This window comes from Lynx canadensis, chromosome D4 (assembly GCF_007474595.2).
Source record: "Lynx canadensis isolate LIC74 chromosome D4, mLynCan4.pri.v2, whole genome shotgun sequence".
NCBI lineage: Eukaryota > Metazoa > Chordata > Mammalia > Carnivora > Felidae > Lynx > Lynx canadensis.
In genome coordinates this window covers 45032712-45059228 of record NC_044315.2, presented here as the reverse complement: position 1 = coordinate 45059228, position 26517 = coordinate 45032712, and the positions used below count along the sequence as shown (strand labels likewise).

The window sequence follows — 26517 nt, the reverse complement described above, 5'->3', positions numbered from 1 at the left end:
CAAGATCAAGAGTTGCATGCTCTTACAACTGAGCCGGACAGGTGCCCCAGTGCTATTATTTTCTAATTCACGTACTAAAGCCAAAGTCTGACCAAATATTACCAGTAATATATAAATTTTACCACCGTGGGAGTAGTATTGCTTATGGGCAACCTACTTGCTTAATGTAAGTCAAGAATTTGCACTGCACTCGGGAATTATAAACTACTTAGCTATTTTCTTCATTTAAGGAAAAAAAAAAAAAAGAGCAGTGACAGGGCACCTGGGTGGCTCAGTCAATTAAGCGCCCAACTTCGGCTTGGGTCATGATCTCACAATCCATGACTTCTTTTTTTTTTTTTAATGTTTTTTTTTTTTTAACGTTTATTTATTTTTGAGACAGAGAGAGAGACAGAGCATGAACGGGGGAGGAGCAGAGAGAGAGGGAGACACCGAATCGGAAGTAGGCTCCAGGCTCTGAGCTGTCAGCACAGAGCCCGACGTGGGGCTCGAACTCACGGACCGCGAGATCATGACCTGAGCTGAAGTCGGACGCTCAACCGACTGAGCCACCCAGGCGCCCCTCACAATCCATGGGTTCAAGCCTCACGCCAGGCTCTCTGCTGTCAGCACAGAGCCCACTTCAGATCCTCTGCCCCCCTCTCTCTCTGCCCCTCCCCTGCTCACGCTCGCTCGCTCTCTCTCAAAAAATAACATTAAAAAAATTTTTTTTAAAGCAATGGCACATTTAAGCAGAGCCCTGAAACTTACAGACAGCAACTGACCACAAATTCCACAACTATAGAGTTTAAATCAGCACCTACGAAATATCAACGGCATGACATTTGAAGGGAAAGAAAATCAACTGGCAAGTAGGGTGAATGTGGACCTTTAATGGCAAATTCGTGAATCTGTTTTCTAAAAATGTAAGTGTTTCGCTGATCAAACGGGAAGGAAAGACGACCTGGTCGACGGAATCAGGTTGAGTATCCCATTGAGCACATAGCTGAACTCTGCGTGATCCTGGGCGACGAGTGCCACCAGAGCCTCGCAGCAGGCCGTTCGAACCACCGCATTATCACCGCAACACTTCTCCCACAGCAAGTTCAAAGCCGGAGTCTGAAATCAAACCAGTGATTAGAAGACACTTGCAACGAGCGCCAAAAGCATACAGAATCCCCCCCGCCGTTCGTCGAATTTGTTCCCAGCAGGCTACCTTCCCTCGACAAAGACGGTGCTCTTGTCCCACCATTTGTAGAATAAACTCAAGTCAGCTCCCCAGGAGAGATAATGGATGCGTTCGGAGAGAGCAGCTCGCTCTCATCTGGTGCAAACTAAGGCGGCTGCACTCAGCTGTATGACTTGGGGCTGAGCAACACGACGAACCCAACAGGAGATCAAAACTAAGACTGGACTCTGGCGCCAGGCTCTAACCAATCCCTCTGACCAGCCACCATCCATGTCAGTCCAGCAGTTAGTCTGCGCTGCGCTCCAGATCATACCTATGCTTCAAGCCCTACGTGCGGTAACATTTTCAGAACGTGTTTCCGCTCTCCTACCACCAGACTCTACCACCTCCACGCACCCCACCCCGCCCCAGCGATGTCCCTGCCCCAACTTACTCGAGTCTAACGTGGGCCGAGAGGGAAGGCAGTGAGGTAAAACAGGATACCCCCAAGTTGCCCCGCCCACGGCGACCAACAGAAGCCGAGAAGACCGTTTTGGTCAGGAAAGAAATGGACTTTTTGCCCCCGCACACTATTGAATCTGTCATCTTTGACAGAAAAGCACCAGAAGGGCACAGGAGTCAATGTAAGTGCTTTATTTTGAAAAATCCCATAAAAGCAGAGACTCTAGCTTTCACAACTTTCTCAGGAACCCACGACCCAACAACCCCCAGGGGGTTCACTACTCGTGATGAATCCACGTTTGAATGTATGATGGGTTAAGCCCATTTAGAGTTACACGCGGTTTGAGGTGTTGTTTTTGTTTTTTAATGTATTTAAAGAACACATAATGAAGTTATTTTTCCCGCCTTCGGACAGAACTTATTAGAAAAGTGTATAATCTGAGAAAAAAAAAAATTCAGATCCTCAGCTCCCACAGAATAACTCAAAGAATGAAAATCAACATCATATTGTGCCCACTTTCCCACTGTGGCTGGCTTTGGGAGCCTTTTCAGTCTTAGGATCCCACTCTAACAGCAGGAAAGAAATATTTATATTTCTTTAATAGTCACAGCAGGAAAGAAATATTTATATTCCATTTCTTTTATTCAGAAGGAAATTTTATTCGCCTGTACAGCCAGTACCAAAGGGTTCTAAATGTCATTACTCCATTAGAAGCCAGAAAAACGAAATCAGTGAATAAAAAACCATCGCCTCAGGTAATACTATGCCCTCGTGGAAGTAAGCATTCATTTATTAACAGAAGAGAAAACAGTTAGTTACAGGCATCTGACATTCAATAAATCCTGGCCGTTTAAGTAAAACCACTAGATCATCTCAGAGTACATAATGCGATTATCGGCAGGATTAAGATCAGGGTTCTCAGGAAACCTAATTTGTAGGACTACACACAAATGCCAGACAAATGCCAATTAGAGAAGTTTGCCTCTATGCTTATTTCGACACGGCAGCGGAAGCTATGGAGAGGGGTAACCTGGAATAGCTGATCAAACGCAAGGTGGCGGGGAGTGGGGAGAAAGCCACGTGCGAGAAAGTAAATCAACGGATTTCAGTTGTGAGAAAAATTGTCCTATTTCCATCACCGGTATTTTCCACGGAGTTTACCTTAGAGCACCTACTTAAGCGGAGTTTCCAACCCGCAGGTCGAAATACACAACACCAGGTGACCAAAACCCAAGTGCTGTATAGCTCGGTATAAGCTCAGCATGGCTTCCTCTCTCAGCATTCACCTGTCCTATGCATGGTACGGACATGCATCCTTCAGCTCCAAGTACCGATGCCCGACCTTTCCCACGCAGAACTCCTTCTTGGGCCACCATAAAGTACAAGAAATTGCCCACATCCAAATTGATCCCCTCTATATTCCCTTGCTCTGGTAAACAAAAATATGCCCTCAGAGGTAATCCTACCAGCATTCTCCAAGGCCATGTCTACCCTCATTTCACCCGGGGTTATTTTTCCCTAACAGTCGCAAGACTACCCCCCTTCACCCCCCGTTCCACATCTCATTCCCGGAGTCTGTCGTAACAAATTTTTTAATTGTCAAGCATTTGGAAGAAGAACATGGCAAACCAAAAAAAAAAAAAAAAAAAAAACCACCAAGGCAACGAACGTCTCATTTCTACAGTGACCTGAACTCCGGGAGAAACGAAAGAAGTGCGTATGTGAGGCTGGCAGCAGTATCCACATAGAACTCAAGCACGAGGTTGAATACAGACCTGGTCTGTGGACTGGTGGATCTTTTCTGAAAAACCACTTTCCTTTAGGACGGCAGCAATGAGATGACCCACAGCCTTAAAAATAAATAAATGAATAAATAAATAAATAAATAAATAATCAGTAAATACATTGTGTGAGAGGTTCTCTCCAATTAGTGCCTTTGAAGGTAACTCATATCGATACTAGCTGATAGGAACACGCGTGCGCCAGGCAGGCAAGTCCCATTCGTTTGAGCGCGTGATCTGCGCAAGGCACTGAACTAGGCAATTCTACGGGCATGATTTCTCATCTTCATAACAACTCTCAAGGGAAGCCTTTTGATCCCAATAAGCAAACCACAGTTCACAGATGTTAAGAAAATTGCCAGGTTCTCAGTTCACATTGCTGTCACTTAGTATTAAAAGGTCACGTGAGATCGCTTCATCCCCTTAAACCAGGAGACAAATGAGAAACTCCACAGCTTTGAAATCATTTTTGCATCTACATGAAATCCATCGTGCTTCATCATGCCCTTAACGAAGATGGAGAAAACTGCTCCCCCTCTTGATGACCATGGCCCACGCTGCCGATCCGAGCCAACAGGTCTCCCCCCCCCCCCCCACCGCAGCCGCCGTTCTCTCCCACTTAGGCTCTGTGATTTAATTTCTTTCTTATTTTTCTCAGAGGTTTCAGCCCTTTAATAAGCTTTTGGCCTCATGAATCTCTGAAACTTTCCCATATCCTGCTTTGGTCAAAAAGCCCGAAATTAAATCTAAGACTTTTATAGGAGGGATGATGACTTAAGTACATAAATATCATTCTTTCCTACCACCCCAACTCCATTGTAGTTCTTTGGCCCCACCCAGCACCACCGTCTTAGAGCTGGGGGCTGGCAGCAAGGACAGCCACCCTGTGCACGGGCTGGGAAATACCTTTCCAACTCCAGCCAAGTGTTGACCCTGCACTTGGACCAACATATGATACACCTGTGAATCCCTGTCAGCCTTGCACTCCCTTAAGTCTCCGGAAAAGCGCGCAGAAAAACACAGCACCCACTCCTTTGTTTCTTTTCTGTATTTCACACATCGGAAATCCTTTAAGACCTCAGCGCATGATGGTCTCAGTTTTGCAATATAAATCACTCATTTACATGAATATTAAGTTTAAGATCAATTAACTGTCTCTTACCTCCCAGTGAAAGGAATAGTAACAAGAACTGAAGACCGGTGAACAGTTTTGGTGCCCATTTACAAAATATACCATATTTCATTGACTGTAACTGGCCATCAACTGCAAGATGCACCATTATTTTATGAACCACTAGGGAAAAAAGGCTGCCAATTAAACCTATATTATATAATGCTCCTCATAATGTAGAATTGTGATTTTCTATTAACAGAAGAGCCCTTTCAGACTCATTTAGAAAATCGTGGCCAAGTTCACAATTGTGCAAGCCACACCAACTGTGTAACAACTGCTGCCACGAATTACTAGATGCAACCCATTTTCAAAGACGTTAAAATGTGAAAAGATGTGTGTGAATCAATGAAATATGGTGCTAACACTGAGCAGTGGTTACAAAAGAACAATAAGAAGTATTCACAGAGAACAGGGCACAATTGCAAGACCCAAATAAAATGAATGTGAAACACAACAGAGACCAAAAAAAAAAATTAAATTAAATTAAAAAAAAAAAAGACACCGTTCACATTTAGAAAAGACTAGAAGAATATCAGCTTCCTGACAAACATTCCCCCACTGCCCACCAGGTTCAGCTTCTTCCTCTTGCCTGTCTATGTATCTTTCCAACAAATCAGAGAACAGAGGCTAAATTGATTTTGAAGTAACAAAATTTTAAAGTACAAAATAGGGATAAATGACCCTATACTGCTACGTAAGTTTTCCATAATAGACTAAAGAGACATCCTCGGTGAAACAATACATGTGCACTTTGCAGTTAATGTAACGGTAACACACACAGGCGGTTCTCGGTTATCTATGCTAATGAAGGGGCTGCAGGCACAGAGAAACAAAAAACTGTGGACGGGATCCTCCACGCCATCATCTTCCTCTTCATGGTAAGGACCTGTGCTGCACAGGATAGGATTCCAACCCAGTCAGGTAGAAGGGAATCTTGCATAAGGAGTGTTCTACTCCTCATGGAAGGGTTCCCCACTACCCAGCTAAGTCAATTCCCACAGCAGGCATCTCCGGAGTTAAGTGTCGAATGCAGCCCAGACGCTGGGTGTCTTCCAGTCTTCAGGCAGGCTTCTGCTGGCCCCTTGGCTTCGCTCTCACAAGAAAAAACAGTAAGCTATTATGGTATCTTGACTAACCAGAATGCTTCTGGTTAGGGGAAGGCTGACCAGAAAACCACTTTTGTTTTAGCCCTAATAACTGAAAAGTTCTCTAAAATACATTGTCACCATCCCCTGCCTACGTTAGTACATACATCAAGTTTGTTCCTCCAAGTGACTTACTTACTGAACGTCACTACCTATCAAAATCTCTTATTCTTAATTGCCGTCCAGGGGTAAAATATACCATTTCAAATCTTAATCTCTCATACTCTGTAGATGCATAGCCATTTGCTTCTATTCCCAAAAATTAATTACAGACTAAAATAAATAGATAGATAGATAGATAGATAGATAGATAGATAGATAGATAATACAGATTCAGGGGCCTCCTAGTTAATCCAAGTTTTATTAGGTCTAATAAGAAAAGTATGAAATAAATAGAAGCTGAGATTGGTCAGTTTCAAATATTTACCCTCCTACATCACACACAAATTTTTATTTTATTCCATTATTTTATTTTTTTAATGTTTATTTTTGAGAGCGAGAGAGAGAGAGAGAGAGAGACGGAGTGTGAGTGGGGGAAGGGCAGAAATAGAGAGACACAGAATCCGAAGCAGGCTCCAGGCTCCAAGCTGTCAGCACAGAGCCCAAAGCGGGGCTTGAACCCACAAACTGCAAGATCATGACCTGAACCGAAGTCGGACACTCAACCGACTGAACCACCCAGGTGCCCCCTCATTTTCTTTTTTTAACGTAATCTCTACATCCAACGCGGGGTCTGAACTCATGACCCCGAGATCAAGAGTCACGTACTCCACCAACGGAGTCAGCCAGGCGCCCCTCAATATAAATTTTCAAATTAACTTACGTAAAAGTTAATAAAATAATAATTATCCCTACATATGGAGTAAAATATTTAATGTTAAAAAGATGAAGTTCTATCAACAATCCACCAGCAAGGTTCAGTTGTTACCATGAAGCAAAAATAATTAAATAAATAAAAATTACCTGTGATTGGATAAGAGAATTTGGAAATTCAAACCTTTTCCTGATATCATCTGACATTTTTTATTCCTCAGATTCTCTTACAGGTATACATGCAGACTCTGTAATCAAAACAAAAGAATACTTGTTAGTCCAGAAAAGGAGTTCAAAGCAATTACTCTTCACATAACATGAAAGCAATTCGTTCCAAAGACAACAATGGAAATAAAGCATAGGGCTCTGCAGAGTAATTGTTGCCATACAATCATACCAACGACTTCAGTCCACAAATGCCACGATTATAAGTAAACAATAATGCTCAACCGCCTTTGGTTTTTCCCATTAAAGCTAATCCTGAAACAGATTAATTCGCGCTATGAAAACAAACACACAAACAAACAAAAACTCCAAAAGCTCGAGTGCAAATAACGTGACTTTAAAAGTTCAACCACATGTTTAAAATAGAAACTCTTTCATGGATCAAAACTTCCAAGGGAGAAAGACTCGAACTTCCCCAAAACTGTTTAAACTGTACCACAAGCTTTCATTTAAGCACTAATCCAACCACTAGTGACAAGTGTAATGCCTAAGTGAGCTTTTCGCAGGAAGTATAGAAATGACCCAGAAACTCACACAATGAAACAGATTGCTCGTCTGCTAAAAGAGCAAGCAATTAGCACCAACTTTTAATATTTACATCACACCTCTCATTCCCACTGGGCTGTCAAAAAAAAAAAAAAAGAAAGAAAAAAGGAAAAAAGGAAAGAAGGCAGAGGAGAGGAGAGGAGAGGAGAGGAGAGGAGAGGAGAGGAGAGGAGAGAAAAAGACAAAATAGTTTTCAAGCATACAAAAAAAGATGCAGGAGGGCAAGGTGGTGAAACTACTGACAGGATTTCCTAAGGATCTCAATTTATCCAGTCCATGCAGCACTAAACCCACCAAATTACACTACTTTGAAAAATAAATTGCTTTAGCTCACCTATTTATTACAATATAACTAAAAATAATAATTAAAAATTAAAAAAAAAATTTTAATGCAGGTACTCCAGATTACCTTATAAAAATAACAGGCCATCAAACCAAGCTCTGCTGGTCTCACAAACGTCGGCGCCTTTTGTTGAACCCGTGGCTGTAACTACTTTCGTCCCCTTTTTCCAAGGCTAAATTCTCTGAAGCGATCGTTTATCCTAGCCTTCTTCTTCAACATCTAGGTCCAACTTAACTCCCTTGAATTAGACATTTCACAGCACTGAAACAGCTTATTCTCAGACTGCAAATTACGCCCCCTATCAAAATCTATCCATTAGTTTCAGGTCAAAATTTCTTCAACTTCCAGATGTGTCTGTCTCCTCTTTCTTGGAATTTTCTGCTCGTTTGAATTCTGTAAGATATCAGAACAGAATTCCCCAAAGTGTGTCCCTGAGAAATACAGGATATGCCAAGAGGGTAAAAAAAAAAAAAAAAAAAAAAAAAAAAGGATTTTGTAGGGGTGCCTGGCTCGGGCGTTTAAGTGAGGGGTTAAGCATCCGACTCGGTTTCTGCTCAGGTTGTGATCTCACAGATTTCATGAGATCGAGCCCCATGTTGGGCTCTGAGATGACGGTGTGGAGCCTGCCTGGGATTCTCTCTCCCTCTCCCTGCCTCTCCCCGACCTGTACGAACTCTCCCTCTCTCTCAAAATAAATAAACTTTGAAAAGATTTTGTAAGGAACATATATTCCCACCTTGGATTTTCATTCACTCATGTAACAAGTACTTATTAGGTGACTGTCTACTTGGTGTCAGGCACTGTTCTGGGTGCTTTGGTGACCACGGGAAACAAAACAGACAAAAATCCCTATACTCATGGAGCTTAGAATATTACAGAAATACTTTCTATTTTAAATATGGCAGTCAGAGGAGCACCTGGGTGGTTCAGTGGGTTAAGCCTCCGACTTCAGCTCAGGTCATGATCTCAGGGTTAAGGAGCCCGAGCCCCACGTCCGGCTCTGTGCTGACAGCTCGGAGCCTGGAGCCTGCTTCGGATTCTGTGTGTGTGTCTCTCTCTGCCCCTCCCCTGCTCATGCTGTCTTTCTCTCCTTCAAATAACATTAAAAAAAATTTTTTTAATTAAAAAAATAAAAAATAAATATGGTAGTCAGGGCCAGTCTCATCTAGAGAGTCTGACATTCGTGAGTAACCCATACAGATGTCTGGGGGAAGAGTGTCACAGGCACAGTAAACAGTGAGTGCAAAAGCCCAAAGCCCATAAAGTGCTTAAGGTTCGGTCTAGAAAGAGCAAAGAAAGGAGTCAGGAGTGGATGACGGCAGAAGAGAACGGGAAATCAGAAAGCCAACGAGAAGACAGATCATAAGAGGTCTGGTAGATCACCAGTAGGACAGATGTATCTATCCTGAGTGAAACAGGAAGCTACTACAGGGAAAAAGTGGTTAGATTTTAACAGAATCACTTAAAAGAAGAAATGCTCAGATTCGAGATATAATTGAAGGGAGAGCAATGTGGTTGTGGCTAATGATTGCATGAGAGTATAGAGGAAAGGTTCAGAGATGAATCCAAAGTTTTTGATCTGAGCACCTTTAATTTTAATCTCCATTTCTTTGGGCATTTTATACATTAAACCAAACAATTTAGGGCGCCTGGGTGGCTCAATCATTAAGCATCGGACTTCAGCTCACGTCATGATCTCACGGTTGGTGAGTTGGAGCCCCGCATCGCGTGAGCACGAGCCCTGCTTTGGGTGAGCCCCATTCTCTCCCTTTCTTTGACCCTCGCTCATTTGCATGCTCTCTCTCTCTCTCTCTCTCTCTCCCCTCTTTACCCTTCATGGGATTCTCTCTCTCCTCTCGCTCTCTCTCTCTCTCTGCTCCTCACTCACTTGCACCCTCTCCCTCTCTCAAAAGAAAAAAAAAGCAAAATTTAGGGCAAAAAATGTATACATCACTTACCATGACATTTTTTTTTTACTAAAGGAAAAGATGGAGTCCCCATCAACTGACATAGGGAAACAAGTTTTGTGGGCAAAGACTGGGAGTTTCATTCTGAACAGGTAAGTTTCAGGTGTCTAACAGATATACAAATGGAGATGGTGGGTAGAAAGTTGGATACATGAATCTATAACCGGAGAGACAGATCTTAGTTGAAGATATAAATGATGATACACATTAATTATAGAATCTCGGAATTTCTAAAGCAAGAAGGCTGATAAACTTTGCTTCACCCAGAGCTTACCAAACTTATCTGATCATGGCACCCTTTTTTCTAGAAATATCCATTAACAATCTATACAGCCAGCCTTTCTTTCCTGGGATAAACACTGGGAAACTCTGCTCCACGGACTCCTACTCCTCTGTCCACTGCACTTCCTGCGTCCCATCTTCCTGCTCCCAAGCTCCTTGTGCTCTCTTCCTTCCTGGAAACTCCCAGAGCCCAGTCATGTAGCTAAATACTTCCCTGCTTTCTCTTACAAAGATAGCAACTGGAAAAAAATAAAATAAAATAATAAAAATAATAATAATAATAATAATAATAAAGCCAGAGACGGGCACCTGGGTGGCTCAGTCGGTTGAGTGTCCAACTTTGGCTCAGGTCACGAACTCACGGATTGTGAGTTCGAGCCCTGCGTCGAGCTCTGTGCTGACAGCTCAGAGCCTGGAGCCTGCTTTGGATCCTGTGTCTCCTTCTCTCTCTGTTGCTCCCCCACTTTCTCTCTCTCTCTCAAAAATAAAGCTTAAAAAAAAAAATTAAAATAAATAAATAAATAAGGCAAGCAAGCAAGCTAGAGACTAGAGAGCTCAAAAAGAAAGTACATGTTTTACTCACAAAAACATTTATCATGAGGTGCCTTCGTGGCTTCGATGGTTGAGCATCTGATTGTGGCTCAGGTCATGATCTCATGGTTTGTGAGTTCAAGCCCCTCATCAGGCTATCTGCTGTCAGCACGGAGCCCGCCTCGGATCCTCTGTTTCCTTCTCTCTCTGCCCCTCCCTGCTCTCTCTCTCTCTCTCTCTCTCAAAAATAAATAAACGTTGAAAAAAAAAAAAGTTTACCATTTCGGTCCCACGTTTCTCAGTTTCCCTCTCTCGAGTTTCTTTGCTACCATCCTCTACATCCACTCAATCAGAGTCGGTTTCCTCGCTCCCAGCACCTCACAGCCTGCCTCTCCTCCCCGTTTCTACCCTCCTCGCCTCAGTTCCTCACGCTAGGCTTCCTTCACTAACTGCGTGGTCTCGGGATCTCCACGCACGATCGCATCCCTTACGCTGCTGTCAGGTTCACTGTCCTACGACGTGATTTCCATCACATCATTTCCCTGCGAAGAATTCAGAGCGGGGGTCTCACTAGCCTGTCAGACTCAATGCAGATTCGGATTCTGAGCTTAGAACATTTTATTTTTTTTTTTCAACGTTTTTATTTATTTTTGGGACAGAGAGAGACAGAGCATGAACGGGGGAGGGGCAGAGAGAGAGGGAGACACGGAATCGGAAACAGGCTCCAGGCTCCGAGCCGTCAGCCCAGAGCCTGACGCGGGGCTCGAACTCACGGACCGCGAGATCGTGACCTGGCTGAAGTCGGACGCTTAACGGACTGCGCCACCGAGGCGCCCCGGATTCTGAGCTTTGAAGATCCATCAACCATTTCTCCTGGTCACCTTCATCCTCACTGCTGTCTGATTCCGATCTGGCCACAACACTTCTCAAATTAGTCCCACGTGCTCATTCCTAAGGAATTTTCCTTAGGCTGTTCTTGCCTGCATAAAATACCCTTCTCTATATGTTCCCTCTATTTAAAGATGAAATTTCTTGGGGCGCCTGGGTGGCGCAGTCGGTTAAGCGTCCGACTTCAGCCAGGTCACGATCTCACGGTCCGTGGGTTCGAGCCCCGCGTCGGGCTCTGGGCTGATGGCTCAGAGCCTGGAGCCTGTTTCCGATTCTGTGTCTCCCTCTCTCTCTGCCCCTCCCCCATTCATGCTCTGTCTCTCTCTGTCCCAAAAATAAATAAACGTTGAAAAAAAAAAATAAAAAAAAAAAAAAGATGAAATTTCTTTCATAGCACATCTTTTTCTGTCAAGCCTCTCTCCAGTAGCCACGTCTTGTAATAGTCACCTTGTTTTATATTCTTGCAGTATTTGGGCTGACCAACACCATCATGTGACTAATTGCATTAGGATTGGAAATATTCTTTTCTAAAGGGTCAGGTAGTGGGGCGCCTGCGTGGCCCAGCTGGTTGAGCGTCCAGCATCAGCTCAGTTCACGATCTCACGGTTTGCGAGTTCAAACCCCGCATCTGTCGCTGTCAGCGCAGAGCCCAGTTCAGACCTTCTGTCTCCCTCTCTCCCTGTCCCTCCTCCACTCACACTCTCACTCTCAAAAATAAAGAAAACATTATAAAGATAAATAAATATAAGGGTCAGATAGCAACTACTCACATCTGCCATTGTAGCCTGAAAGCAGCCATAGCGACCAGAGCTGTGCTATGATAAAATTTTATTTACAAAACAGGAGGATAGTGGGCCACAGTTTGCTGACTCCTGGCTTAAATAATGACAATTTTTTCAACTAATTTATAAAATTTACTGACACAATTGCTAAAATTGACATTCAGATTTGGCCCTGTGCTCCCAGGCACAAGTAAATATACAAATAAGGTAACTTACACATCTTTTATTGTGTAAAAGATGGGCAGGAAAGTACCTTTTATCAAAGAAAACGATCTTTTTCATACTTCTAACCTCAAGGAAATTTGTCAGATGAGGCTTTATCTGGGGAGTACAGAGTGATATAATAAGCAACACTGCCAATAACGTAAGCTAAAGGGAATTTTATATTACTTCTTCCTTAAAGAAAACCCTGAATAAAACCATCGGGATAACACACCACGTGATTCAGCAAAACAGCCCCAGCTAATGGAATCCGAGTACAGATTTCTGACGCTCCAACTTGGTAGAAAGTACACCTTAGACTCTCCAGAGCAGCAGACGCTTAGAAACGTATCACAGAATAGACTTACCCACGTGTCAACAGCCATAGAGCTAACTAGAAGAAAATGTGTGGTTACCCTCTCTGATCCAGGCCCCGAATGGTGAAATTCCAAAATGCTTTGGGGACCGATGAGCGGCTGGTAAGGCTAATAGCTTCTTATGCAGTGAAAAAGCCAACCCTTACAGAAAGAATGACTCTGTGTGCAGGAGGCAGGCCGACAGAGTAAAAGAGGGCCGTTTCATCAAGATTACCTAAGTACAGATGACGAAGAGCTAAAGTTTACAAAAGAAGCCCTAACACTCGTGTGACACGCCAGAGAATGAACACATTTTTAAAATCTATGGCGACGGGATCCTTCCTAATAAACAGCTGCCAGCCATTCTAAAAACCACTACCCAAGCTGCATTATGATTTGATATCATCCTTGATTTGCTATCCTTGGGCTGCAAGCTCCAAGTGTCTTTCATCTGCCAGAGACTTGGATTTCAAGGTTAATCACAACCATGTGGCCTTTCCGGGTATCAGAACATCATATCCTCTTAGGGAATTTCAAAAAACAAGAGTACATAATGCTTGCTTTAGCACTGGTAGTCTAGCTTGGGTCCTACTTTTAATCTCAACTTCCCTTGGGCATTTAATACGTTAAGGAAAACAATTTATATATTACGTCTTACCGGGACACTCTTCACTAAAAGGAAACCACTCACGATACGCTCCATAAACCACATGTGACAAAAAAAGGGTTTGCTTTTAAAAGATTTATCTCCAACCTGTCATTGTGCCTTTTGGCCCTAAATCTAAATCAGAAAGTGAATTTTTAATAAGGCCTTCAAGTTCCAAGTGAATCAAAGCATTTGCTTAACTTAAGCAATTATCACCTGATCTGCCACGGTGTTCCAGCAGCATCAGAAGACTTCCAAGAAAATATATCTACAGGGGCACCTGGGTCGGTTGAACACCCACCTGTGGCTCGGGTCATGATCTCACGGTTCGTGAGTTTACGTGTGAGCCCTACATCGGGCTCTGCGCCGACAGCTCGGCACCTGGAGCCTGTGTCTCCCTCTCTCTCTGCCCGTCCCTAGCTCGCACTCTGGCTCCCTCTCTCTCTCTCTCTCTCAAATAAATATTTTTTTTAAAGTATAAAAAAATTAGACAAGAAATCTATCAACTGCATTCTAGAGGTAATAAAGGAGCAGCAGGTAGACAAAGCACTTTAGGTTTTCAAGTTTCTCCATAGTTTCTCTAGGATACGAACATACACAACCATCTATCACGCAAAGGTGTTGAGCGTCCAACTTCAAATGGCATGCACAATCTGGAAAATGAAAGATCTAATTATACTCACACTTGCTACGGGAATCCGGCAGAGGGATTATGTAGGGTGGTTGGGAACGGGATGCGGGGGCTGGAGGGATCTGGTGATCACAGAGAAAGACAACTTTGAGCACTCTTCACCACCAAATTCCTTTATGGGAAGGACTCACGGCGGCAATGTAGGTCAAATCAGGGCTACTGAAAGTACACTCCTGAAGCCAGTTTACGTTAGCAGACTGATAAAAATATATACTTCGTTCACATTAAAGGGACCCTGTGCTTCAGAGACACAAAATCTAGGAGGACTTTCCAAGTCTTTAGCGACTATTCCAACTCTCAGTTATGTATGTATTGTTTCTTTCTCCCTCAAACGAAGCTACAGAACCGTCACCCTGGGGATTTAAACCATATATGTGACGATTTTTTGTTACTCTTAACAGCATAGACAAAAGCTGATGGCACCATCAATATATTTGAGCCGCTCTCACAAGTTTGTCAAGACTGTGGCTCAGGGGTATACTCCAATCCCTCCTAATTGCTTCGCCCTGCTTTTTAAAGAAGGAAAAAAAAAAAAACTGTCTGTACTTTTCACCCTCGCACCTTGCTTTGCAATCCGCTATTGAGGTCTATTGCCTGCATAGCTTCTCATCTACCACTTGTTGGTCCCTAACTGCTTTTACACATGCTGTCTAGAATCTGGCCTTGGGATTGTATTTTGTCACCCAGTATTAAACCCTGATATTTCCTAGAGAGTCAATCCTAGCTTCAGCTCTTGCTGCAAAACCTTTGAAATCCAACTGCCACCTGCCGCCTCAAATCAACGGGACAGAGCACCTGCGTGGCTCAGTTAAGCATCCAACTCTTGATTTCAGCTCAGGTCACGATCTCATGGTTCCTGAGTTCAAGCCCCACATCGGGCTCTGGGCTGACAGTGAGGAGACTGCTTGGGATTCTCTCCCTCACCATCTCTCATTGCCTCTCTCTCTCTCTCTCTCTCTCTCTCTCAAAATAAATAAACTTAAAAAAAAAAATAGAAACAAACAGGATGGAAAGAACCCAGATCCCTAAATGACAGCACAGAGCAGAACTATATACCTGAAACTCCAACTATTACATGAGAAAGAAAGAATCTTCTACTTTGTTTGAACCATCGCATTTGGGGATCTCTTTGTTACAGTAGGTCGTACTTCCTTAGTAACACGGTAGACCTGAGACCAGCTCCCTTCCTTACTTCTTTTTCCCCAGAGAAATGAAGAAACTGAACGTCAAAGAGGTTAAGCAACTTGCCAAAAAGGCTGATCAGGCTGGCGATTCAGGTGAGAAGGGAGGGCGGGTGCTCCCTTTGTGGCTCAGTGCATCCCTGGACCATCAGTACCACGAGGCATGACCGGCACGTTCCGGTCATGGCTGCACGAGGCCCCAGGAATTTCAGGGTCTGTAATTCAAGTGCCGAGCAAATGTAGGTGGCTACGGCTTCTGATGATCTCACCGGTTACAATTTACGAAAATACATCAAACAGCAATCAAATCCCTGCCTTTACAATTTAGTTCTTTCTCCGTTTATATCACATGCTACTTACTCACAGATTTTGAAGTGAGAGTCTAAAATAAGACCAAAGGCAGGAAATTCCAAGTTAGAACTGATTGCTGTCCAGGAGAACCAGGCATTAAAGTAAAACACAAAACCACTTCCTTGAAGAATGCCTGATTTTGTTACATTTTCCCTAATTATTCCTGAGTAATCTTTTTTTTAAGTGTCATATCTGTGTAGGCATTTATGTGCCAAATATATAAGAGAATAAAGATTAAAAAGTTATTTTTAAAAAACCTAAAGATTTTTTTTTTTTTAAATCTAAAGGCTTGGGGCGCCTGGGTGGCTCAGTCAGTTAGTTAAGCATCGACTTCAGCTCAGGTCATCGCACAGTCTGCAAGTTCGAGCCCCACGTCGGGTTCTGTGCTGACAGCTCAGAGCCTCGAGCCTGCTTCCAACTCTGTGTCTCCCTCTCTCTCTCTGCCCCTCCCCCACTCACACTCTTCTCTCTCTCTCTCTCAAAAATAATAAATAAACATTTTAAAAAATTTAATCTAAAGGCTTCTCGGCCTTTTGGCTAAGATCAAATGTAAAAAATCTAAAGATATACTTACCTAGAATTTTTACAGTATCTAATCTAAGCCTTCAAAGTCTTCAAATTAGCTCTTTTATGAGATGATTTTTTCTATTACAATTTTGAAATTTTTTGCTCCACCAAAAGAATACTCAAATTGCTCAGTGCGTTTTTGAGATAAATATTTCATGTTGATACAAAATCATCTTTACAGTATATTTATAATAAAAACTGATACCCAATCATTTTAAAGATCTTCCAAATAAAGGTCTAATCTGAACAGCTAAAATCTCCACTTTTATAATTTTACTTCAAATACTATTCAGTTAACTAGAATTTGGTAAAGCACCACAGAATATATTTTATAAGTATTTTACTTGTGTTTCCTCCCCTCAAAAATGACTCTGTGGGGTGCCTGGCCGGCTCAGTCAGAAAAGCAGGAGACTCTTGATTTCAGGAACCTGAGTTTGAGCCCATGTTGGGTGTCGAGATCACTTAAATAAATAAAACTTAAAATAAATGACCCTAATTCTGTGCACTGGTTCTCTAAAATAATTTACTTCTCAGCAAATATTAATATAGTATAAGCTGAAGTATTTAGGGGGTAATGATAGGACATTAAGGATTTTCTATAAAATATTCCACTTACCCTGGGGGAAGGGGGGGAGGGATAGATTAAAACAAGAATGTCTATCTAAATGCTCATAACAGAGGAGTACATTTGAGTTCATAATACTATTCTATTTTTGCGTATGTTTGAAAACTTCCATAATAACAAGTTTTTTAGGTCTTCCACCATATAAGGACACAGAGAGAAGTTGCTGCCTATGACCCAAGAAGAAGGTCCCACCATGCCGGCATCCTAATCTCAGACGGTCAGCCTCCGGAACTGTGAGAATTAAATTTCTGTGGTTTCTTTAAAAAAAAAAAAAAAAAAAAAAAAAAAAAAAAAAAAAAAATTTTAAAACCTCACATAGGGGGTTCTTACTAAGGGCCAAGCAATATTCTATGCACTTCACCTATATTAACTCATTTAACCCTCCAATAACCCTATGAGATAAGTACTCATTTTGCAGATGAAGAAACCGAGGCACAGAAAAGTTAGATCGGTTTTTTTCAAGGTCGTAAAGTAAGCTGAAATTCAAATCCAGATTGTCTGAGCACAGGTGGATGTGGAAAAGCCTGGAAAATATACCTTATGGGTGATTTTTGGTTTTGCCTGTTCCTATTTTCTAATTTTTTTCACAAGACCATGTGTTTTTGCAATTTTGAATAGTCACCAAAATATTTATTCAGATACTAACACATACTTTAGAAACAAAGATAGAACTTTCTGAAACCAAATTACTGCAAGCATAGAAATCCATCATTAACAGGTGTGATGCAGTGAGCAACAAACTAGGAAAATTTGAGAAATGATAAAAGATTCCTTTGTTAGCCAGGGCACCTGGGTGGCTCAGTCGGTTAAGCGTCCGACTTCGTTTCAGATCATGATCTCGCAGTTTGTGGGTTCGAGCCCTGCATCGGGCTCTGTGCTGACAGCTCAGGAGCTGCTTAAGATTCTGTCTCCCTCTCTCTCTCTCTCTCTCTCTCTGCCCCTCCTCTACTCATGCTCTGTCTCTCTCTCTCTCTCCCCAAAATAAATAAAACTGTTTTAAAAAATGTTTTTGAAAAGATTCCTTTGTTAGCCATTTTACCAACACTTTATGGAAATAGTAATATTGAAACAGGTCGATGTAATTTAACTAGATAGATGCAATTACCTTTAAACCATGCAAAAACTTCTTCCATTTTTAAGGAGAAACATAACCATTAACATTTTCCCATTTAGACTCCCGGGTAAAGTTTACACCAAAATAAAAGCTCTCACTCTTGAAAAGAATTGTGTAGACTGATTACAAGTTAAAAAGCAACATTTTTCTTGATTGCTGCAAAGTGACCATTCAACCTCAGTTCTTATTTTCCATGAAAGCTAAATTACTAAATTCATGTAGCATGCAATAGTTACAGTTTAGTTATTTTAACCTGCATTCTTAGTGCTGGTGAAAGCTGAAGATCAAATAAGCACAAGAATTTTAGAGGAAGACAGAAAATTTCCCCACTGTTAACTAAGTCAATGTAGCCCTGAAATAAAGTAAATATGGCACTGGGGGCACCTGGCTGGCTCAGTCAGTAGAGCATACAACTTTTGAGTTGAGGTCATGAGTTCGAGCCCCACACTGGGTGTAGAGATTACTTAAAAATTTTTTTGGAAGTATTATTTATTTATTTTGAGAGAGACACAGCGCGAGCGGGGAAGGAGCCGAGAGAGAGGGCAAGAGAATCCCAAGCAGGCTCCGCACTACCCGCACAGAGCCCAACGCGGGGCACAAACCCACGAAACCACAAGATCGGGACCTGAACTGAAACCAAGAGTTGGACACCCAACCAACTGAGCCACCCAGGTGCCCCAGAGAGTAAATAAAACTTTAAAAAGATAATAGTGCACTGGGAAGCAACATCCTTCACAGCTTTATCACAATCTCAAATGGTCATCATTCACTTATTTCCGCTGCCTCTTTCTACCCCCGCAATGGATGGCAAACTCTTGCAGGAAGGGACCTGGTCTCTCTTTTTGGCCACTGTGACCCCAGCATATAACAAGTACCTGTTTAATACAGATTCACTCAGGGGCGCCTGGGTGGCTCAGCTGGTTGAGCAGCTGACTTCAGCTCAGGTCATAATCTCGTGGTTCATGGGTTCGAGCCCTGCATCGGGCTCTGTGCTGACAGCTCAGAGCCTGGAGCCTGCTGCGGATTCTGTGTCTCCCTCTCTCTCTCTCTCTCTCTCTGCCCCTCCCCTACTCATGCTCCATCTCTCTCTGTCTCAAAATAAATAAAAACATTCAAAAAAAAATTTTTTTAAAACTGATCCTATTGGGTCTGCACAGTAACTCTGAGGTAGATATTATTAACTCCCACTTCCCACATGAGAAAACGACATCTCAGAGAGGAAGAAACTTGCCTGAGGTTATACAGTGGTATTAATAGCCAGGATATTGAGTTTTACCATGTGCCAGGCAGGCACTGTCGAAGCCCTTTATGTGTCTTCTCTCATCCGATATTCAAAATAACCACATGACAGGACTACTATTATTATCCACATTTTCATATGAAAAACCAAGTGAGGCAAAGAGAGGTCAAAATTAATTGCCTAATTATGTAAGAAGCTGAGCACAAATACGAACCGTGCAATCTGTCTCCGAAGTCCACGTTCGTAACCGCTACTCTATAAAGGACAACTGATGCAGAGTTTTTTTCAAATTAAGATAATGCATTAAAGCACTTTACTCACAACCAGGCACATAACGAACACTTTCAAAATGTTGGCTATTATTATTCTTAGTCTGAATCCAACGCCTTGTTTTTCCTACTACATCTTGCTGCATCCCAGAGAATCTAGCATCTCTTTAAAACAAAACAAAACAAAAAACCTGTTCCCAAAGTAGTTCATCAGCACATGCAAACAGCTATGTATCTTTGTATACATTGCAATCCACCCTGGGTGTAGCAATTGCTTTAAAATAAAATCATTTTTTTAATGTCTATTTATTATTTTGAGAGAGAGACACAGTGTGAGCATGGGAGAAGCAGAGAGAGAGGGAGACACAGAATCCAAAGCAGGCTCCAGGCCCTGAACACAGTGCCTGACGCGGGGCTTGAACTCACGAACCATGAGGTCATGACCTGAGCCGAAGTCAGACGCTCAACCGAGTCACCCAGGCACCCAAAAATAAAATCTTTTGGGGTGCCTGGGTGGCTTGGTCGGTTAAGCGTCCGACTTCGGCTCAGGTCATGATCTCACGGTCCGTGAGTTCGAGCCCCGTGTCGGGCTCTGTGCTGACCGCTCAGAGCCTGGAGCCTGTTTCAGATTCTGTGTCTCCCTCTCTCTCTGCCCCTCCCCTGTTCATGCTCTGTCTCTCTCTGTCTCAAAAATAAATAAAAGTTAAAAATAAATAAATAAATAAATAAATAAATAAATAAATAAAATCTTTTATTAATTTTTTTTTTTTTTTAGAGAGAGAGAGAGAGAGCACACACAAACAGGGGTGGGGGCAGCGGGAGAGAGAGAGAATCTGAAGCAGGCTCCACACTGTGTGTGAAGCCTGACATAGGGGTCAATCCCACGATCCTGGGATGGTCACCTGAGCTGAAATCAGGAGTCAGGATGCCCAACCAACTGAGCCACCCAGGAGCCCTCAAAAAAAATCTTTAAAAAAACCGGAGGCATCCCATGCAGAGCACAAAACACAAAAACGATCAATATAAACCGACCCTCATCCTGTATATTTCTTGATTTTACATTTTCATTTCATCACTGACCATTCAGTTCAAGTCCAGTGAGCATCTAACAAAAACAAAGATTGGCTACTCTTGTCATGGCAATGAGTGTGTGGATCTTTCATTAGGTCCATGCAAATTCTTTTTTTTTTTTAATGTTTATTTATTTTTGAGAGACAGAGCATGAGCAGGGGAGGGGCAGAGAGAGAGAGGGAGACACAGAATCCAGAGCAGGCTCCAGGCTCCAAGCTCCGAGCTGTCAGCACAGAGCCCAATGTAGGGCTCAAACCCACGAACTGTGAGATCATGACCTGCACCAAAGTCGGACGCTTAACCGACTAAGCCGCCCAGGCGCCCTGGTCCATGCAGATTCTTACCAGTGATATCAAAACTTCCATATTTACACTTCCCTTTTTTTTTTTTTTAGCAAGCACAAGACAGTTTATTAAAAAACCATTTTCCATTTTTAAATAAATAGGTAAATATTCGTTGAAACAGATGAAAGCAATCCTTTGCCCAAACGCTTGCTCAAACACTACCCCACAGGCACAGACGGCCACACTTCCGCAAAGGAATGCTTGGCTGGCAGGTGGCCCCATCATGTGACAGTTCAAAACACAGCTCCGTGAGACAGAGAGCAATTTCCGTATGGATGAGGTCATTTGTAAGAACACAGAGTTTGCAACCATGGTGGAATGTTCGGGAAGAAATGTCCAGAAGAAAAAGACTACACGGAAGCCACGCCACGTCCCTTCTCACTTCCCGCGGCCGTCTCAGAAAACAGGGTGAGGACTACATCACCTTCCAGGCAAGGACAAGAAGAGGCTGAGATGCAGAGCTGGGCTCAGGCAATTTCTAACGTCCCTTCCAGCCCTGTGAGGACTGTAATCCATCCTCAAGATGGAGAAGACCTTCTCGTTGTGAAGGGGCTAGCTGCCGTGGGATCGCAGCTGTACCTGCTCAGACACTGGCGAAGAAGGCTGTCGAACAGGAAGGGCTCCTCTCTGACCAAGCCTGCCTCGTTATTCCCCTGGACTTTTCGAGTTTTCTTGAGAGAAACAGCTGTGTCTGGCTCACCACTGCTGGGCCTGGGGTGCAATGGGCAGTTAGTAATGTGATTTTTGACTTGCTGTGTTTAGCACAGTAGCTAATACACAATATGCTCCAAAAAAAAAAAAAAAGAAAAAATGTTAGAATCAGAATTCTGTTGTTTATTTTGCTTTCAGATCAACTTTCCAAAACAGAAAGTGAGAAATACAGAAGGATCTGTATCTTTCTCACGAATTAGACTCACGAAACGAAGACCAAAATAAATTAATAAGAGCCAGAAATAGAAAAACATATTTGTGAACAGTTTTCTTCTTCTTCTTTTTTTTAAGTTTGTTTATTTTGAGAGAGAGTGTGTGGGTGGGTGGGGCAGGGGCAGAGAGAGAGGGGGAGAGAGAGAGAGAGAGAGAGAGAGAGAGAGAGAATCCCAAGCACACTCTGAGCGCTCAGCTCAGAGCCCGACGCAGGCCTCGATCACGAATCCTGAGATCATGACCTGAACCGAAATCAAGAGTCGGACAGACGCTCAACCGTCTCAGCCACCCAGGCGCCCCTAAACGACTTTACCTCCGAATTAACACGGCAACCGGAAGTCACTTACCAACACATTTAGGGTTTGAAAATAATTCACTCTCCTTAGACACATCCCTTCCCTGGCTTTTTTTTTTTTTTTCCACTGAGCAAATAACTTTTGTATAGATAGTATCACGATGAACCAAGTCCAAATCCTAAATCAGCAGAACCCAGATTAGTGATATTTTATTACACTGTTATTCATTTTGATACATTTTCTTAAATAAAAAAAAAAAAAGGTCAAAGAACACATGCAAAAGCTCACAAGACTGGTTCTTCACTGTTTCCAGCTGAATCTAACAGAGCTGGAAAATGGGTCTTTGTTACTTGAATACATCATAAGTTTTACTTGAATGCTTCAGTCGACAGCTATTGTCTGTTATAGCCACGTCCTTAGTCTGCTATGTATTACAACCCTTTAGAAACCCGCAGTATCACCTCTGCGTATTTCCCCACTGGGGGTAAAAGGCGCTTTAAGCATGTAACTACCCAAAGAAGTAACATTTACTAATTTTCTATTCCACAGCTGGCATTATTCACGGCTGTTTTTATTTGTAGGGTGCTTAATAAGCAGATACCAGTTAACCTTCACAACCATCCCGAGCAGAAGACCTTTAGTAAATTATTTCACATTGGCCTGGAGACACGAAGCACCATATGCAAGAATTAGAAGAGGCTCCTGGAAAAAAAAAAACACGCCGATGTCCAGTTGGCAGAATACGGTATGTAGAATGTCCCTGACAGTTCATTTCAAGATCATATTTAGGGGCTCCTGGCTGACTAGTCGGTAGCACATACGACTCTGGCTCTCTGGGTTGTAAGTTCGAGCCCCACGTTGACGTAGAGATTACTTAAAAATAAAACCTTTACCAAACAAGTTATACTTAAAGAAGAGGAGGAAGAGCAGTTGGAGGAGCAGGAAGAGGAACATGTAGCTCCTCGTGGGAATTTTTAGGGGGTTGGGGGGAGGAAGGGGCAAGAGGGAAAGACAGAATCTCAAGCCGGCTCCACCCTCAGCGCCCAGCCCGACGCAGAGCCCGATCCCACGACCCTGGGACAGTGACCTGAGCTGAAATCAAGAGCCAGACGCTCGACCCACGGAGCCACCCAGCATCCCCAGCATTTTTTTTTTCAAGTTTACAAATTTTCAAACCAATACATGCAATTTTTATAGGTACAGTTTCTAGGAAACTTTTCAACACCGTGGGGGAAATAGATGACCGACTAGATGAACAGCAGCAGCAGCTCTACAGACCGGCAAACTCACAATAAAGCCACTGTTCAAAGAGCGTCATTTCAACCTCAAAGACCATTTCTGCCTCTCGGCCCAAATGCAGACACTAGGAGATCGCTCCCAACCTGGCTTCCCTCCGAACTGACGCACAGGTCTTCAAAGCCGCAGAAATAAGGCAGAACCAGCCTGGTGCCCGGGACCACAAGAGACTCCCCAAGGCCCACCCACCAAACTGAATCCCACAGGGAACTTGGCACAATAAAGCTGAAAGTCTAAGGTAGGACAAAACGAGCCCACTTTGTTATGGGAGTGGGCAGTCAAGGTGCTACTGACTGAGCATTTGATCTGATGTTTGGCACTTCTTGGCTACCTCCCCCAGGGTGGCATGTAGGTCTTCAAGTTCCATTCACTCCCCATTTCAAAAGTATAAGAATACAAAGAATACAAAAGGGGAAGGCACCTGTCTCACAGTTTGTGAGATCAGGCTCAGCATTTGGCTCCGTACTAACAGTGCAGAGCCTACTTGGGATTCTCTCTCCCTCTCTCACCACCTCTCCCCCATGTGCACCCGCTCTCCCTCTCTCTCAAAATAAGTATTAAAACGCCAGAAAACGATACAATAGGGTTAAACAAGACCATCTTCGGCGTAAAGTTATTCATTGATCTAAAAGATAAGCTATGGAATATGCAGATAAAATACTGATTAGGTATGAAAAATACATTTACAAAATTTTAATCGTATAAGGAAATGCTTATGAAAGAAAGAAAGAAAGAAAGAAAGAAAGAAAGAAAGAAAGAAAGAAAGAAAGAAAAAGGGGCGCCTGGATGGCTCAGTCAGTTAAGTGGCCGACTTCGGCTCAGGTCATGATCTCACAGTTCATGAGTTCGAGCCCAGTGCCAGGCTCTCTGTGCTGACAGCTCAGAGCCTGGAGCCTGCTTTGAATTCTGTGTCTCCCTTGCTCTCTGCCTCGCTCTCTGCCTCTCTCTCTCTCTCTCTCAAAAAGTGAGTAAACATTTAAAAATTTTTTTTAAAAAGAAAGAAATTTTTGCAAACAATCATGAACATAACCAAGTTTAAAGTATATATATAAAACATATATATAAAGGATTAAGGAAAAAAGTGAATATGCAAAAATGTTAACAAGTACCTTTCTGGATAATAAGATGACAGGTGATTACCACCTATCATATTCCTCCTTGTATTTGCTACATTTAATTCCCCACCTCCCCTGTAATTGGCATACATTGCTTTTTTTACACTAAATAAAAATCACTAATTCTCTTCAAATAAAACCATAAGGTCAGTTTTGGGGTCTCGATAAGAAAAAAATAGTGATCTCGGGGTTCATGACTGGCTCAGTCGGTGGAGTGTGCGACTCTTGATCTCAGGGCTGTGGGTTTGAGCCCCACCCTGGGTGTAGAGATAACTTTACAAAAATAAAATAAAATCTTTAAAAAAAAGTGGTAATGTTATCGATTCACTTGAAACCACAGTCCTTTATCACTGTCTGCAAGAGGCAGTTTCACCACAGCACACAAGATAAAAAAGTCTCACTTGATCCAATTACACTGCTTATTAAGAGCTATTTAATGAGAAAGTCACACCTTTGAGTTATTAGAAGCTCTAATGGTCCTGCAGAGTTCCAAACAAGTAAGCTAACAGAATTACCTTGGATTCTAAGTTGTTTGCCAGCAAATGAATCCATCTGTCCCTGAAAGAAATTAAGTGTTCCTCCAGTGTGTTCAACTTTCTCCAATCTCATGTTAATCAAGTAAGTTAGCCTCAGGTGAGAGAGTAGGTATTTTTTCACCACGCTACTGTATAATAATGGACATGATATCCAAGGAAATGCACATAACTTCTCATGTACCATGTGAGGAGTCCGGACACATGCAAACGCCCAGGATTCCATCAGCACAATCAACGTGATAGACATGCAACACCTTCCGTGTCTTGTATCCTTTTGGTTGGTTATGGTTGTTAAAGACAACCTAACATGAGATCTACTCTATCGGATTTGGGGGGGCGCCCAGGGGGGCTCAGTCGGTTGAGCGTACGACTCTTGGTTTTGGCCCAGGTCACGATCCCGGGGCGGCGGGAGCGTGGAGATTGCTGGGGATTCTCACTCTCTCCCTCTGCCCCTCTCCCCTCTCCTGCTCTCTAAAAAATAAATAAATAAGTCAAAAGTCAAAATAATCTGTAAAAAAAAAAAAATTTTCTTTTGAAGTTCACAATACCCTATTGTTAACTACTGGCACTGTGTTTCAACAGTAGCTCTCTAGCACTTATTCGTCTAGCCTATAACTGAAACTTTACAAAAGCTAGGTTCTTTCAATTGCTAAAATTACAGTACAAAGAGTTTATTTCCTTTTAATTTTCCAAATGCATATACAACATAACACCTCAAAACCACTACGTCATCAATAGATAAATTTTAGGACAGTTCATTCATTCATTCATCCATTTACTGGCAGAGAGAGGGAGACGGAGAGAGGAAGAGAGAGGGCGAGCCAAGGAAGGTCAGAGAGAAAGAATCCCAAGCAGGCCCCACACTGTCAGTGCAGAGTCCGTCACGGGGCTCTAACTCACAAACGGGGAGATCATGACGTGAGCCGAAAGCAAGAGCCACTTAGCCCACCGAGCCGCCCAGGCGCCCCTTTAGGGCAGTCTTATATGTTTGGGCATCTGTCAAAGGATAAAGAAAGGCCTTTCTGGGAGAGTGACATTTGGACAGAGACCAGAAGGAAGTAATGAACATTCCAGACAGAAGGAACATGAAGCACAAACCCTGAGGTGGAGACATGCTTAGCAGGTTTAGGGAAGACCGAAGACACCAACGTGGTTGGTCCACATGAACAAATTGGGCAGTGGGAGAGCAAAGAGTGACCAGAGGCCCAGATCTTGTAAGTCCCTGCAGGCCGCCGTGAGCTTTGGGGTTCCTCAGTGAGACAGAAGAGTCCTACAGGGTTTGGGACAGGAGGATGTCAGACTCGACTGTCATTTCTAAAAGATCATTCTGGCTTCTCTGAAGAAGTAAACCATAAACAGGCAAGGATGGGAAAAAGAAGAGACCACGAGGAGGTTCCAGCAATAATCCGGGGAGAGAAACCACATTGCCTCGGAGAACAGCAGTAGCAACGGGGAGAAGAGGTCAGACTTTCCATATATTTTGACAAAATGTGCAAACGGATTGGATGTGGAAGGTAAGAAGAGGAAAGGAGGACACCAAAGGTTTCAGGTCAGACAACCGAAAGAGGCAGTCGTCTGCTGCAATGCAGAAGACTAAAGGTAGGCTT

The 26517-nt window shown here is 42.9% G+C and overlaps 1 protein-coding gene across 2 annotated transcripts in view; it reads right to left on the bottom strand.

Annotated features, from left to right (window-relative positions):
* FOCAD (focadhesin) overlaps positions 1–26517 on the bottom strand; it is a 316407-nt gene that overhangs the window by 277657 nt on the left and 12233 nt on the right. The window contains exons 2-4 of one of the 2 annotated variants that reach the window (XM_030294286.2): positions 6674–6771; positions 3386–3460; positions 944–1098 (exon numbers count right to left, since the gene is read on the bottom strand). In XM_030294286.2, coding sequence (XP_030150146.1) covers positions 944–1098; positions 3386–3460; positions 6674–6730 — 287 coding nt within the window. In that variant the 5' untranslated portion in view covers positions 6731–6771. Of the gene's footprint in view, positions 1–943; positions 1099–3385; positions 3461–6673; positions 6772–26517 lie in introns of those variants that run through there. The other variant, XM_030294287.1, reaches the window with a different exon arrangement.